This window comes from Cynocephalus volans, chromosome 7 (genome assembly GCF_027409185.1).
Source record: "Cynocephalus volans isolate mCynVol1 chromosome 7, mCynVol1.pri, whole genome shotgun sequence".
Taxonomy (NCBI): domain Eukaryota; kingdom Metazoa; phylum Chordata; class Mammalia; order Dermoptera; family Cynocephalidae; genus Cynocephalus; species Cynocephalus volans.
The window spans coordinates 54018460-54035615 of NC_084466.1; the positions used below are offsets into that span (position 1 = coordinate 54018460).

Consider the following 17156-nt stretch of genomic DNA (forward strand, 5'->3'; position numbering starts at 1 on the left):
GACATTATCTAAATTGATGGGTTTTAAAATCAGTAGTCATATATGACTAACTGTATTAGTATTTCATAAATAAATGAACACTACTATACGGGTGTGCAAATCTAATTACTTCTTTGCCAATGTGTCTTTTGAGTCTGGTAATCTAAAATGCCATTTCTGAGTTCTGTGGAATCTTTACCAGCTTCATTTGATTCTATATTGTACTCAGTCACAGGATAAGCTTTCATTTTGCTGATTTGTCTCCCATGTTTCATAGTGTTAATCTGATTCACTGTTTTTCTCAGTGTGTCAGTTTACCACTCGCTCTATGTTTTCTATTTACTTTACAGTCCAGTATTAGTTACAGATGCTCCAAAGCTAACCCAAGTTTATTCATCTTTCCCTGGGTATTACATTGCATTCTGAGCATCTCGAGTCACATACTTCATGTAGAGCAGTCACATGTTTCAAACCAGATCATGCTCACTTTTTGCATTGTCCCATTTCTCTTTGCACTCATTCCTATTGCATATTGAGTAATAATTCAATAGCCGTACAATATTATTAGAATCTGATGGAAGTTTTTAATACTGTAAAATAGGACAACCTTTTCTTACTAGTATCAAGGTGGTAAGGTCTTTACTCTCCAAATATGTTCATCTTCCTGACTCCCTTTTATCTTAACTGTCACCAGCCTGGTTAGAACTTCACTATTGATACTGCCACTGTGAAATAGTGAAAAGATCTACAAAGTTAGAATTAGAAACCCTAAGTAAAAAATTTTGCTGAGCTACATAAAAGCTTGGAGACATTAGACTAGTTATTTCCTCTATTCAAAATGGAAATGGTAATGTCCATTTTATAAAATGGTTGAAAATTAGGTATATTAAGTGAGATAATTTAGGTCAATGCGCATAATTCAATTCTTTGAAAAGTCAATACATGTTAGATCTGCTTCTGACTGCAACATTACTGGTTTCCCTAAACTTACAGATCCGATATCATGTCATTTACCTAATTAAGATTCTTTGACATTTACTCAATAACTTAAAATTCTCTAAAATCCTCTCCTTAACCTGTGGTTTTAATCCTTGATAAATCTTTTCTTTTCTTTTCTTTTTTTAACCTAAAAATTGGGAGTATACTGGAGAATAAGGAAAGTATTTCCTTTTTACATGGATCGTGCAGACTACTGGGGGGGACAAGTTAGTGTAAAAAAAGGTCTCAGCACTAGAAACCTCTTCCTCAAGAAAGAAAAGAAGAAACTGAAAAAAGGTCTCCATGGCTTGAGTAGAGTGAGCTAACAGGAGTGACACAGAGTGTTTGTAGGCCAAGGTTAAAAAGTTCAGGGCGTTTTTTCTAAAAAATTTTTCCCAAGTACTCTGTGGAAGCCACTAAAGAGTTCTTGCTCTTTGTTTCTTCTTTGATGACCGGCCCTTGTTGTTATCAAGAACACACTCTACCGACCTGAGAACCAGCCAGCACCCACCAAGGGGTTTTAATTAGGGGAGTGAAATGATCTAATATACATCTCAAAAAAATCACTTTCTGGCTAATGGTTGGTGATTAAATAACAAAACAACTAGGGAAGGAGGTGACCACCTGAGAGGGAGGGGAGATACACTTGAGGTAGGTGAACAGAAGACATTTCAAGTAGAATCAGGTAGTGGTAAGAACAGAAATTAATGACATGTTGGGAGGAAGAGAAAGGACAAAAGAGAAGTTTCTTAGTTTCTGTCTTAAGTGACCAGGTAGATGGTAGGATTATGAGAAGAAAACTGGCTGGGGAGGGCTGGGGATAGATGTGGAGAAAAAGTCCTGGCAGGGTTGGGATGGAGGAAAAATTGAGTTAAAATTTAATCAAGTGTTTTTTTTTTTTTGCCCCATTTTAATTGTACAAAACTTTTATCAAGTACCTACAGAACTGTTTTTTTAATCTATTAAAGGTGATAATAGCCAAACTTTCATCTTGAGGACAAATTTGTTTAAAAGTACTTTGTTTAAAAGTACACATAATAGATGCTCAATAAATGTTTTTTTCTTTCAAGACCCTATTACTAACAGCTGATCTTTTGTTATCTGATTGAATAAGTTCACACATTTAGTCATTTATTTATAATCTTCTAAGGGTTTCATTAGGCATTATATTTAAGGTAGGGGTGTCAGTTCTGATGTAAAAGAAAAATGAAAGGGAAAAATCCACTTTGATCATTATCAACAAACAAAAATAGATGGTATTTTGAATTGTGCTATCTTTGTTCTGAGTTATGTTTATTACTCAGAATAGTTTCAGTAAAAAACTCTTGGGCACAGCAATTAAATTACATGGCATGATATACAAATATTGAAAGTATTAAACAAGCCACTGCCCTTCTGAAAATTCATGAATGTTCAATTTGGCCATTGGGCTCTTTTAATTTCCTACCCTCTTCTGGCCTATCATTAACTGATCATTCTAAAACAAAAATCTGATCAGGTAACCCCACTCAAAATACAGTTTTTAACTACTTATAGAATCATACTTAAACTCCTTGTTCTGGCATTCAGGTCCTTCTGAATGACCCTAACCAATTCCTTTGGTTCAATTTATCTCCATTATAACTCCATATCCCATATTCCAATAAAAAATATTTCTACTTATTTGCCATTCCTGAATTATATTATGACTTGCATCTACAATTCTTTGATGATTTTGTTTCAAAAACAAACCTGGTATGAGAGGTGGAGATACACTTGTTATTAGTCTGCAAATCCTAAAAGTGCTATTCAAAATGATCTTATGCAGTGATTATTCATGTAAATGCTCCAGGATTACATTTAAGCTTCCTGAAGTAAATATTTATCATATTAAAACTATTACAGAGGTGATAGACTATTTTTTCTGTATTCAATATGAAACAGGACCCCAACTACACAATTATATTATTACGTTATAGGACACTGGATTAAGTAATTTCTGTTGGTGGTAGATAATATTTTTAAAATTATACTACTCCTTGAATCATCATTAGCATAACTTGTTGTCAAGATTATAAGAAAGGAAGGGCCCTAACATGCAAATTCAGTACAAGTTTACATATTCTTCACCCTAAAAAAATTCAGAACTGGAAGTGTTGTTACTCACTTGGTGGTAAAAACTGACTTGAACTGATATGTGCTACTTATATTATTCATTTATCCCATTTAGTGTGAATATTTACATTTTTTTGTAAAAAGTTGTGTGTTTGATTATGGGCACAGACACAGACTCTGGTGGGGATGCATGTATGTGCACCAAATCATCTTTCTAAGACCTGAAAAATTCTTAATTCTGGAAAACATCCAGTTCAAAGAATTGTAGACCTACATATCATAACATCAGCTTTCAAAAATTCAAGTAAAGGAGTAATCAATTTTAATATGTCAATACATTTGGTTTGATATATTACAGTTTCCTATTTCTTTTACCAACTATAAATACAAAATAACGGGGACATCTGCTTTTGACAGATGTATACCTCGTGGTAAATATCTTGGTAATTTCATGAACTCGTCTGGCTTTTCACATATCTGAGCATCATTGGTATAATATAGGTGTTTATGTGAAATAAGAGATTGATGAACCTTGCCTTGCACTTTATAGACAAGATTGGAGCCACTTATTATGAGCTCCCAATAATTATTTTCCGTCTACCTCCACGTTGCTGTTTATCTCTTCAAATTTACTTCTTTTTTTATTTTCTTCACAGAGAGTTTATCTTTATTTTAGAACTAGCATTCCCATTATGCTTCAGTAAGTATCCTCTCTCTAGCCCAATCCTTCAACTTTTCCTCCTAATTGTATCATTTGCCTCAGTATGTTGATACTCGTTATCTTGAAAAATCAAGATATTTCCCATCCATAATCCTATCTCCCTTAGCTACTCATCCCCTATCCCCCTTTATCTTCTTTCTCTTCTCTAGTACTTGCCAGCCTTCTTGAAAAAGCAGAAACTTTCTGTCTCCAATTCCTTACCATACTCATGCTTCCATGGCATATCCTTTTTTTTAAAAAAAAAAAATGTATTTGTCACTGTAACATAACGTTTTGAATTATACACACATTGTGAAATAGTTAAATCTAGCTAATTAACAAATGCATTAAATTACATAATTATTATTTTTGTGGTGAGAACACAACATCCACTATCTATGCATTTTTCAAGAATACAAGATATCATCATCAACTATAGCCAGCATGCTATACAAGAGATCTCGAGCTTATTTCTTCCACCAAACTGTAATTATGTATCCTTTAACCAACATCTCCTCAACTCTCCTTCTCCCCTAACCACTCTCTGATAACTACGCTTCTACTCTCTACTTCTCTGAAATCAATGATTTTAGATGCCATGTACACGTGAGATCATGTGGTATTTGTCTTTCTGTGCCATGTTGCAACCTTTAGAAATCTTTTTTCTTTTCTTTTTTTATTACACCATCATAACACCTCTCATGGAAATCAATAGTGACCTGTCAGTTATCAAACTGTATAGTTGTTCCTCGAGCCTCATTTTATTAGATTTCTCTAAGGAAGCATCATTGCCTTTCTTTGAGTACCGTGACAACATAGCTTCCTACCTCCTCCCCTTCCTTATTGTCCACCCCTTTCCTGTTTTTATTGATAACTCTTCTTCCTTCCGTACAGTCTCTGGACATATCAAACTATTCATTGTCTCTCAAACATTATATGTACTTTTCATACCCCATGATGTTTATGTTGTTTGTTAATTTTCTTCTATCTCTCAAGGTAAAAGCCCCATTCATTCCTTAAGTCCTAGCTCAAATTTTATCTCTTGTATGAAATCTACATTGCACAATTTTCAATGTTCCATCCATTCTCCTTAAAAGTCTCAGTTCCCTCTATTTATACCTAAATAAGAGCATGTTATTTTCTACATTTTATTATCTTTTTAATATAAATTTATTTCCATTACTAGACTATAAGTTCCTTGAAAACAGGTTTCATGAGTCCGAAGAGGGTTCACTAGGTACTGTAAGCTCCATGTGAGCAGAAATATTTGTTTCACTCACTACTAAATCCTCAACACTTGGAACACTGCCTGGCACATACCAGAAACCTAGTAAATATTTGTTGAATGAACACTGAACATAGTAACCAACATAGTTCCATAAGCATAATAGACGCTATACAAAAAGTTGGTTAAAATTTTAAATTTAAATTTTAAAAAATTTAAAATTTATTTCTAAGTGAATGTTTCTTCCTTCAAAATAGTGAGTTTGAGAACTTATATATTTATACCAGAAATGATAGATCACATATTTGAGACTGTCCTCAGAACTAGTTTGTGAATCAAAAAAATAAAACCAGCTCAGTATCTTTTTGTTTTAAACAAAACAATGTTATCCAGCTAATATATTGATTTAATTTGGCTGTCAATTACATTTGCCCCAAAATGAAATTGAAAAACTCTAGGCCTCAATGAAATAACTCATCTACAGATCTCTAAATTTTGCATTTCCACAGAACATACTGAATTTTTTTTTTTTTTTTTTTTTTTGCAGGTTGAACTATTATTGAATTCTTCCTCTTCCCAACTTCTAAATGTTGTGCTCTATAAGATTCTGTTCTGGGCAGTACTATCTTTTTCCACAATATTTTTTCTCATTAATTTACTTGGATTTAAATGAGATTCTATGCCAATGACTTCTAATTTATACCTCCTCACCTCTCTGATTGCCAAACTGTAATTGCCAGCTGCCTCTTCTGATACTACCATATGGGTGCCTCAGACATTTCTAATTAGCATATCTAAATCTAAATCCCTTTTACTGCCCAAATCTTTTCCTTACAGTGACCTCACCGTGTCTTTCCCACTGAAGTAAATTGAACCATTGTCTACTCAGTTACGTGAGTCACAATGCTAAGATTCAATAACATACCAAGTTTTATACTACCTCACTGTTGTCTGGTGGTTCTCTGAAAGATCTGGTTAACTAAAGTTGTTTTTTGTTTTTTGTTTTTTTCCTAACATCTCTGAATGGCAAAGTTTCAAATGTTCCATGTTATTGAGTCAATTCCAGTATACAAATAAAAATTAATTATTTAGAGGAAATCAACACATAAAAACATTTAAAACTTAATTAAGGCATTAGATAATTCAACGGATATTGCAATTATTTGGGTATCAAATCATTTTTTTCCTTTAGAACTCCTTATGTCAAAATTAATTTCAAATAAGGCAGTAAGTGTTCCACTATAATTATAAAAAGTACTGTCATATATCAAAACACATTTTTAGTCTTTCACTTTGTTTATTCCTTCACTACCTGGGCCTCGATTTCCCTTGCTTTGGAATATTTCTGAAGCTTGCTAATTGTATTTGTTTCCCTAGGTATTGCCAGAAAAATCCTCTCTTTAAAATGAAAATTTGAACTGTTACCTCTTGAACACCTCCAGTGGCTCCCTATCAGACTTTACATTGCTGGGCTTCTAGCCACTTTCCCCCTCTCATATCTGCTGTTCTTAATCTCACACATCACTACTCACCTGCACCTAATAGGAATTTGCCACACATTTCTTCATTTTATTTGTGCTTCTAAGTGTGTTCTGTCGTCCTCTCTTTAACTTTGCTCTGCCAAGTGAGCAGAAGGAGCCCAGATGCCTCCTACTGCAGGAATTGTCTTTGATCCCTTAAATCTGGGTTGGGTTTACATTCTCATGACTCCATTAATCTTGCAGACAGATGTCTCACTGCAATGTCCTTATAGTTTATATGTGAAATTCGCTTACTACCGTGTGAGTTCCTTGGGGACCCAGTCTATGCCTTAGCCCATCTTTGTATCCCTTAGCACAGTAGTTTATTAAAAGAATGAGTGAGTGAATGAATGAATGAATGAATGAATGAAAAGATCTCCTGCAACCCCTATTCCTTAGTACACTAAAAAAATATCAAAAACCCACATTTAGGAAAAGTGTAGATATCATGCTCAGATTGAAGAAATATGTGTATACATCCTAGTGCTTGGTGATAATACAGTAGTGTCAATGACTGTATCTGGAATGACACATTTTATTGACCTTTTGGAGCTTTCATTCAACATATGTTAAAGAATCAAGAATCAAGCTCTCAATCATGAGTGCTTACATCTTCAGATTCATAAGGAAATAAATGTTGCTGCCACAGATTTGACGTGTCTGTCTGGAGACTTTGAGGACTCTATTCTGTGCTACAGGAATGGCATAACAAAATGGAAAGTGCTCTAGACTAGAAAATTATAAATCTCAAACTAGTATTGCCTCTGTCACTAACTTGAAGACTTTATAGAATTTGTCTGTTTTCTTACTTATAAAATGGGGGAGTTATACTTCAAAGTTCTTCTTACCCTAAAGTTTTGCAATTTGGATTTCAAAAGAACAGAGAAATTCCATTATCAAAACATGTTCTCAAAGTGAAGTAATAGAAAATTTCTAAAGAAAGTTTTAGATCTATTAAATCAACTATATTATTTTCTTACAGTTCTTTCTTTTACTGAAACATAATTGGTTATACATATTTGTAGGGAACAGAGTTGAATATCAATACCTGTGTGCAGTGTGTGATGATCAAATCAAGATAATTAGCATACTCATCATTGCAAAACATAATCATTTCTTTGTGTTGAGGACATTTGGTCTTCTCTCTTCTAGTGATTTGATAATATGCAGTAAATTAATGTTAATTATAGATGCCTAGCTCAACTATACATCAATAGAACTTATTTTTCTTAACTATTTTATTTCCGTTAACCAGTTTCTCACTATCCCCTCCACCCCATCCCCTTGTTAACAGATAAGTTGATAACTATTTTGAATTTTCATAGTTTATGGGCGCATTCCTAGTTTCATAAAAGTGCACTTAGTATAGAATTTCATTCATTAAAATAAACAAAATTATTATAAAACTACAAAAAGTAAAAGCCTTAGGATATGTTGGGATTTGGGAGACATAATAATTCTAAGGTAAGGAAGGGTGCCCTTTTGGGACTTTGAGAAACAGCTAATTGGAATGTTTTAGCAAAAATCATTGCTGTAGTTTGTAAAGCAAGAGCTTCTCAAAATCACCTTGAGTCTATAGTAAATCATGCAACACTTGTTAGGAGGCTTTACAATGAGCAACAAATGTGAGGGTGATAAAAATCTCTATTTTCATGATACCAGCTGCTGGATTCTAAAAGCAGATGTTTGCACATGAGAAAAAGAGATGTCACTGAAACTTTTAAAGTTAGATGAACTATCAGATAGTTGCAAAGTTTGGTGAGTAAAAATAGAATGAAGGTGCTTACAGTTTGGGGAATACTTTATCCAGTAAAATGTAAAGACAGATGAATTCTGAAAATCCTAAACGACAGTACAGGAGAGTGGAAATATTAACACTGAGGTGCTATTAGGTAAGTGTATGTTAGTAAAAACTTACAAGGCTTAAAACATAATAGAAAGTCTTGGCAAGCACATTTTCTTAAATGGCACCTATGTAAATTATAAAGCCACAGTGCCTTTAAAAATTGGTCAATAATTTTTTCCAGTATTAAATATTCATTCACTATATATAACGGTATTTTTTTCACTTACTTAGACAAATTTACTACTAATATGTTTATTGCAGCATTTCTTTTAAAAATTATTTTCGAGATTGGCAGATGGTTGTTAAGAGGAGAGACATAGTTATCACCTCTGTGTTCTTGCTTATGTGTATGTGGTGTTGCTGCTGCCTGTTAGAGAAAGGTCTTGGGAAAAAAACTGCTTGATTGGAAAAGTCACAACTGCAGTAACGTAATGCAGAACAGAACACAGAACAGAACCTTGAGAGAATAAAAGTACTATCCTACTTTCCTATTCAGGGTCAGTTTTAGGGAAAATTGCAGAGTAGGTCAAGTTTGTGTTCAGCACCTTAATCTTCTGGCTCAGTAACCTCCTCCCAAATCTGAATGTGTGGTTCTACACTTATCCAGTGGGGCAAGAGCCTCAACTTCTATTCTCCCATTTCCCTACTATAGTTTTCCTAAATAGTTCCTTGACGGTAAAGTATAGGTTGTGGACAGCATCTTAAACTGTTTCCTTTTAAAACATAATTAGAAATTCGTGAAATTACGGTCATTACACAGTGAATTAGGGAGAAAGATTTGAAGCTGGGAAGCTCAGAGCCTCTATCAAACTCTGAAATCAGATAACAAATACTGCACTCATTTACACTAGTCTAAGCCTAATTTGATTATGGGGCCCACAAGTAAAATTCAAATACTGACTTAGAGAAAACAAACAAACAAACAAACAAAAACCCCATTGTCTTTAGTTACTGTAGTTTTCTAGAATGTCCTCTAGGAAGAGGGAAGTTGTAGTTTTAAAACTGAAATTCACTAAAGCAAACCAGGGTTATTTGGTATTTCTATTATTCTCATTTTTCCCTGGATTTTTAAATTTAGATTTTAATCAGGGATTTTATTCTGAAATGTTTTTAACCCAGAATGTAATTTAAGAAGTCCGATTTTCCAACAGAAGAGAAAAGAAAGAGGGACCACAAAATGAATAGAAAAATAAAAATTACAAAGCAACTAAATAATATAAGTAATGAGAATGAATTTGAACAAAGCAACTCCTGAGAAGCAGAAAGTCCTGGAATCCAGTCACAAGGGAAGGGACTGACAGCCACCCAACAGGGGCACTAGATTTGGTGACGTTCCCACTGCCACCCCAACACAGGTTGTCAACAGAATTACAATGTACAATTCTATTCCACTAGCTTCGAGCTTCAAGGACTTGGTTTCAGTCAATTATAAAGACATCAGAGACTGATTATAGTTGGAAAATTGAGAGCTATCATTTGGTCATCAGTAAGGAGCTCAAAGAAATTGCTGGTGAGTATTTATGAAGACTACACATTTATTATTTAAGAATCCATGGAGACTACTGAATTTTAGGGAATGTTTGTTAAATCCTGTTATAAAGAAAAAGTTATTGCTAACAATCAAAATAATTTGCAGGGCTTCTAATGGATAGAAATCCAAAGGTACAGTACTTTCTTAAAGAAGGCAAAGTTTGAAAGTATTCTGAAGCATAAGAATTAAGTTAGTTTCAAAAACTCGTAGAAAAGTTTTATTCTTTAAAAAACTATATGTGACTCTTTTTTACATAAATAAGATTATATGCACTTTTATTTGTTCTTTATATAAATTTTTTTTTTTTCATTCCAAAACATAAAATCAGTAAAATATAATAAAGTATATTTTGGTTGGTTTTTTGTATCATTTTTTAATAAACAGTGACTTATTAGGTAGAAATATATATTAAGTGAAACAAGTCAGGCACAGAAACAGAAATGTCACATGCTCTCACTTATTTGTGGGAGCTAAAAATAAATAAATAAACACACAAACAAATAAGGGGGGAGAAAGACAAACAACACAATTCTTTGAACTTGTTAAGTGAACATATATGATGTGGGGGGGGAGGGAGAGAAGGAGTGGGGAAAGAGGAACTAGTAAAGGGTCACGAAAATCAAATACAATTGAGAAGCTAAAAAATAAACAAACAAATAAACAAACAAATAAATAAATATTAACCATTCTTATTAAGTGATGTACTATTATGGTATCATGCAGCTTTCAAAATGTTTGGATTGTTTATCTATCTGTCTGTCTACCCACCTATCTATCATCTATCTCTCTGTCTACATACCTACCTATAATATTTAATAAAGGATGAAGAAAGTATGATGATAATCTAATTAACAGAGAAGCAGGGTAAAAAAAAAAAATGCCATCAAATAGAAAGAAGTTAAACACATTCTTTGGGATTTTTTTTTTTTAATCCACTAAAAGGAACTAAAATAGCCCCTTTCTACTAGAGGGTTCCTTGACATAAAATCCTTAAAGCTGTCCTCAACTATAGTATAGTACATCACACCTTCAATTAGCTACTGAATCCTTTCAAATATTTTTGCTAAAATAATGGGTCATACATACCAGTGCTATGTATTTGGGATGATTAAACTGATAGTAGTGAAAATACATCAATATCAGGAACAGAACACTGGGAAAAATTTAACTGCACAAAAAAGGAGAAACAAAGTAAATTTGATCTAATAAAATAAAGTAAAATTGCAACAATCCTAAGTCATTTCCAAAGGAAAACCATTATAGCAAAGAAAGTACCATTGAAAATGTGAAGATTATTTTTGGAATTGATTTTCATTTCTAAATTGAAGAAATACTTCAGTTTAAAAATAAAACATTTTTCTAAAATGAGAAAAAAAGTAGGAAAAGAATCCAACTAAACTAATACAAAACTATAAAATGCAACATGCTACTGATTTTTAAATAAACACTGTGTAAGGCACTGCTGCTACACATTTTTAGTAAAAGAAAAAGATTAATAAACAGGTTGCTTTTTATTTGGCTCTTCGCTTCTTTCTTCTAAAAGGAAATTTTGTTTTTTAGGATGTTCTTGAAGGTATTAAAATTAGGGTTTAATATTTGAAATCTACATGAGATAATTATTAGGATACGGTTGTCATCATGTGTCATCTGTAAAAAAAATTTGTTCTTTATATTCCTGCATTGATTTAATTGTGGCATAGCCTCTCATGATGCTTTTCAAATAAGTTAACTGGATATATTGACCAAGACAACAGCTGATTGCTTGTTCAACATTTATAATTTTTTCTCAGTAAAACGCTCATTATGTGAGTATCATAAAGCATTGGTTAAGAGAACAGGCTCTAAAGCCTTTTTATTTAATTATTTTGTATTTCTAATGGTCCTTTCAATTTTTATAACTGCAGAACATTAAAAAAAAGTTACTTTTATCTATTAAATGTGAGAGTAACAATACTTACATATTTATAAATGCTATGAAAATTGAATAGGATAATAGGTTTTAAGTACTGAGCGAAAGTACAAGTAGTTGTTCAATCAACACATATGAGCTATTTTCCACTTCTCCCTCTTGCTTTGCACACTTTAACTCAGGTTTTAACTCATTCTTCCATGTTTATTTGATGTGTCATAGCAAAAAGTCAAAATGATTATTTAAGCAAATTCTTCCATTTGGAGACAAAGTTGTGTAAAAAGACACACATTTTGACTGTAACAAGATCTAGAATTAAACTCCAACCTTCAGTGCAGGTTAATAAATTTCTAATAAGCTCAGTTTTTTAATATGTAAGATAAAACCAAACACTTCAGAGTTTTCAGGTTAAATAAGATAATGTTGAAATGAAGTCTTCACTGTTTATGGTAAGTGGTAAAAACTCAAATTTTAGTCCCTTCCTCTAAATCTAGATATGTATATAGAGAGATAGAAACATAGATACATAGATGAAAGACAGACATATAGGACAGATGATACAGAAACAGAGAGAGAGAGAGAGAGAGAATATCTGAAAGGGACAGAAACAGACACAGAGATCTCCCATCTCTACTAGTTGCATATGGTTGGTTATATGGTTATTTGAAAGCAGGCACCAAGTCAAATTTAGTTTTGACATTCTTGAAGAATTTAATTTTTCCTTACATATTCAAAGAACTTCACAGATGCTTATTGAATAAATAAATAAATGAAATCAATGAATCAATCAATCATATCATTTAAGTCAAATTTAAAAATCATGTTTTAAAGTGAAAGTCTCTGTGTTCCACAACGTTCATAGACTATATGAGTGTACCTTCTAGATTCACAATGATTTTCCCATTTTAATTAATAAGGATGTGTGAAACCACTTGCTTTACCGGAAACATTTCTATTGGCATTCTCATTCTTAGACTAGCAATTATTTCATGTGCAATATTAATTAAAATACAGTATATATCAGCATTGGCTTTCTCTTAAGAACAATAGCCACCTTCCTAAGACATTACTTTTTGATATCAAAATTTTAAAAATAGCTTGTCCATATAAATTGCATTATCAGACAATAAATGAGACCATTTCCTTTTTCTATAGGGGAAAATACATCAAATACACTTCTATCAAATACGTTGTTTAGTTAGTGTGTGCAAAGGAATTAAAGATTTTATGTGAACAGTAGGTTTTTATTGTTTTTTTTCTTTTCCTTTTTTTTTTAAATAAAGAAAGTTCCTCCTAAAGATATAACAAACTCTCTTTACTCTATGCAGCATTACATATAGTAACCAATAAATTATCTATCAATCACGTTATGTATCATATATACAGACAGGTCTACCTTATGTTGTGCATTCATATAACAAGATCCAACAACACATTATCTAAAGTGTGTATAAAATATTAACATATAATAATATCACAGAGTCACAACCCATCATGACCATTTGAGTTATTTCAAGTAAACATCCAAATTTGAAGGAAATGCGAATATTGAATAAGTATTCAGATTGCTTCTTTTAAAAATAATTTTAAAAACAGTATTGCATTGTTACATAGGAAGTTGCTATGTTAAAAGATCAAAACAAGTCATTGGTCTAGCATTGATTACTTAGAAAAGAAGGCTTTTTGTGAGATCGACTTTAAAAAAAAATCCAGCATAATTATATTTGGCACAGGAATATTAATATATGTATTTTATGCTGAATATATATTTATTTTTGTTTTGAATGTGTAAAAAATAAATGTACATAAATAAATTTTTATATATGGGTGTATGTATGTTTGTATTGAAATTTTAGCATGACTAGAAAAATTAATAACACTATACCTGCTGATGTATGTATGATAGATAGGACAGAATGCACTATAGGCAAAAATTTGCTTTCTATGAAACATCAATCAATAAATGACTTAGAAGCTACGTTCACATAATTTAAGTGTTGTTTTTTATTCAAAAAATCAAATAATAAATCTAAAATATATTTAAATACTATTAATATTTGGAAAACTAATATAATATTGATTAATCTAATTCACTTGTAATTCTAAAATCTGATTTTTACAACAGTTCATTTTTTACAATAGAATATAAAAAACCTATTCACAGCTCCAAGTCTTACACATAAGAGGAGCTTATTTCTCTTTGAATGAATCATTAACAAACATTTCATTGTGTTTGAAACAATAAAAACATCAGAATTAATAAAAAAATCCATATCGAATGAATAAACTGGAAATAGAACTTTTTAAAAAAAAATTTGTTTATTAAGACATATTTCTTTATTATTTCTATCACAATGAACAAATTTATGTTTCTTTGATATCCATGAAGACTTAGATATAAATCAAAAGAAGGAGTCAAAACCCTTGCTTAGCTATTATTTGACTCTTGAAAAACTATTTTGAATCTAAACTCCAAACTAAAAATAAACCAATACTGCTAAGAGCTATAAAATTCCAACGAAGTTTTCATTTCACTAAAAATATTAAATTTACTAATTGTAATACTGTAAATTAGTACATCATAATGTACATTTCTAATGCGTGCCATATTTTTCTTGTTAGTAAAACCCCAAATAGGAAAAGTTAAAATGTCCATGAAATAAGAACAGACTAGAGTCTTTGGTTCAAGTTCTCATTTTAGGAAGATTAAAAACTGATATTCAGGGCCTGCCTTTTTCGGTTGTGACTGTGATATTGGATAGTTGCTTTTTGTCTGGGGCAATCTCTAGATATTGCTGTTTCTTTGATATATTATCAATGGTCCATTCCACCGTGATAAAACTGCAACTCTAGTACTAATAGGTTTGTAATGATTGCTTAAGCTTTACACTTGGTAAGCATTGGAAGACTTCACTCACCTTGTTCAAGTGGTTGGCTTTTAGTTGAAGTAGTTTTCATCTTGAGTGCCTCCCTAACAGACATGTCACAGCAGGAGCCTTTGTTAGTGTCTTGGTCACTGTCAGCCTGATCACTGTCCCCGTGCCCACTGTCTCTCAGGCTGGCTCTTTCTGGGTCCTTAAACGTGGAGCTACTGAAATACATATAAAGAAAAAGAAGAGAAAGTGTTGTCTCTACCAGATTGAATCTGAAGGGTAGTCTCTTGCAAAGCAATTTTGACACAAATGTAAATGGGGAAGCTGAGAAAGTTATTTAATAGGCCTTACCTTTGAACAAACTGCTGCCTGCTGCCCATGTAATTGGGCTCTGCGGGAAAATTGTCTGTCTGTGAAAAAGAAGGAAAAAAATACGTATAGTTGTACACTGGACAAATCTCCTGCAGAGCAACAAGATTTCCTAGTGGAAAAATGATTAATAATTCAAAAATTCCCTTAATCTTCAGATTTGTACATTTTAATTAAATTGGAAATTGCTGACATGTAATTATGTACTCAGACAATTAAATGATTCCGGTCCACAAATTACCTGTTAAAGTAAACAATGAGCCTGTCATAACTGGCATTCTCTGTTAGTTCCAGGATGGATAACACTGTCTATGTTGTTTCATTAGTTAGATATTAAGATTGAATATTTGTGGGAGGAGTGGGAAAATGACCTAATTTCTCCATATTAAAAGTGTGAATTATTTAATAATACTCATTTTTAAACATAATTATATCATCTGCTGGGATTCTATGCCCTTCTTGATGTATTATCATCTAAAGTCATCCACTCCTCAATTAAGAGATTCAGGGCCTTTTCTTAAATTTTGCCAGTAACAGATATAAGCATGTCACATATAGTTGAACTCATCTCTATAATTCATTCTCAGCTACATCTCAGTTACTGAAATTATATTCCAGCAACCCCATGGAAATGGTTGTCACTTTCAGCTTATTTAAAACAAAGTAAAATAAAAATAACAAAAAAAATGTAACTTAAAACACTGAGAGGAAGGACACTGAGAAACCAGGCTTGTTTTGTGGTTGTTTTTACTGCTTCCAAACTGATGGGGAGGTCTGCCAAAAAGAACTGAATTCTCTTTCTGTCATGGAACAGAGTCTTTTGGGAGAAAGAGACTGCATCTTTCATAGATCTCCCTATACTGTACATTCATACACGTTACTTCTTCTTGCAGCTGACTCAGTGACAAAGCTTCTCCTGTTTTCTGCATCACTTCATATCATGCCATTATGCTCTGGAGCAGCTATGGGTTCATACAGGATCATCCAGCATACAAGTATCAGTGACAATGAGAGCATGCAATTCATGAAGCAGAGGCCCCAAGGTAAGGCTTAATATAGTGCAATATCTGCTTTCTTTATAAATAAGGCTAATTTTAAAAAGAGTCCTTTTTTTTTCCTTTCCATCAATTTAAAGTATTTGGCTTTGTGAACTATTACTGGGAAAAAAAAAAAAAGGACACGTTAAGAATAACAGCTTAAAGCACTTAACGTAAGTTTCACTGGCAAGTTTGGGGGCAGCAAAAACCCTCAGAAATTTCTTAACATGTAATTTTTTTTAATTTTTCTTTTTTTCTTTTTTCTTTGTCCAAATGACCTTTATCAAACTACATGAAAAGATGCAGATAAACCAGGTGGATTAATTTCTCACTCCTAACCATTTAAACTATAACAGTTGGTGGCAAAAGTTTTCCGTTAACAAGTACTAGTTTTCTAGATTCAGTGAAGCATCTTAATTTTTGTTTCCATAATGACAAATTATCAATTTTTAAGTATAACTTGATCTTCTAGTAAAATCATAGTGGTAACCTACAACAGTGGCAAAAAATGTTTGCAAAAAATGTTTGCAAATTTTTGTAACTATAATTACTTAGAAACTTCATATTTCTCAAAATTCTTTTTATTATTGAAACATAATTGATTATGCATATTTGTGGGGTATAGAGTTGACTATCAATACCTGTGTACAATATGTGATGATCAATACAGGATAGTGAGCCTATTCACCATTATTTAACATACTCATTCTTTGTGTCCATTAACCAGTTTCTGGCTAACTTCCCTCCCCTCCCCCTTTCTCATCTATCTAGTAACCACAGTTCTGGAACTTCACATTTTAACTTAATAAAATCGTTCGTCCTTTGAATTGGTCAAAAACATGTATCCAACCCACTATTACTTTCATTTAAAAGCTAAATATGAGTGCCTTAGAATACATCAAAAAAACCCAGAACTTCAGGAATTAAGGACAGAGTAAAGCATAAAGTGAAATTGAAAACTCTGGTTAGAAAATACAAGCACAATTATAAATAGTGTTATGATTTTGATGGTTTTAATTAAGTGGGAGCTCATCAGATGTGGATCTCTATTCAGCTAGACACAGGGAAATATACTGGGGAAACTTTTCTTCTTGT

General features: G+C 32.4%; 1 protein-coding gene across 1 annotated transcript in view; it reads right to left on the bottom strand.

Annotated features, from left to right (window-relative positions):
• The window catches only part of PCDH17 (protocadherin 17), an 89317-nt gene that overhangs the window by 40274 nt on the left and 31887 nt on the right, over positions 1 to 17156 (bottom strand). Inside the window, exons 2-3 of the mRNA XM_063103449.1 lie at positions 15007 to 15065; positions 14701 to 14873 (exon numbers count right to left, since the gene is read on the bottom strand). Of these exons, the coding sequence (XP_062959519.1) occupies positions 14701 to 14873; positions 15007 to 15065 (232 nt within the window). The remainder of the gene's footprint in view (positions 1 to 14700; positions 14874 to 15006; positions 15066 to 17156) is intronic.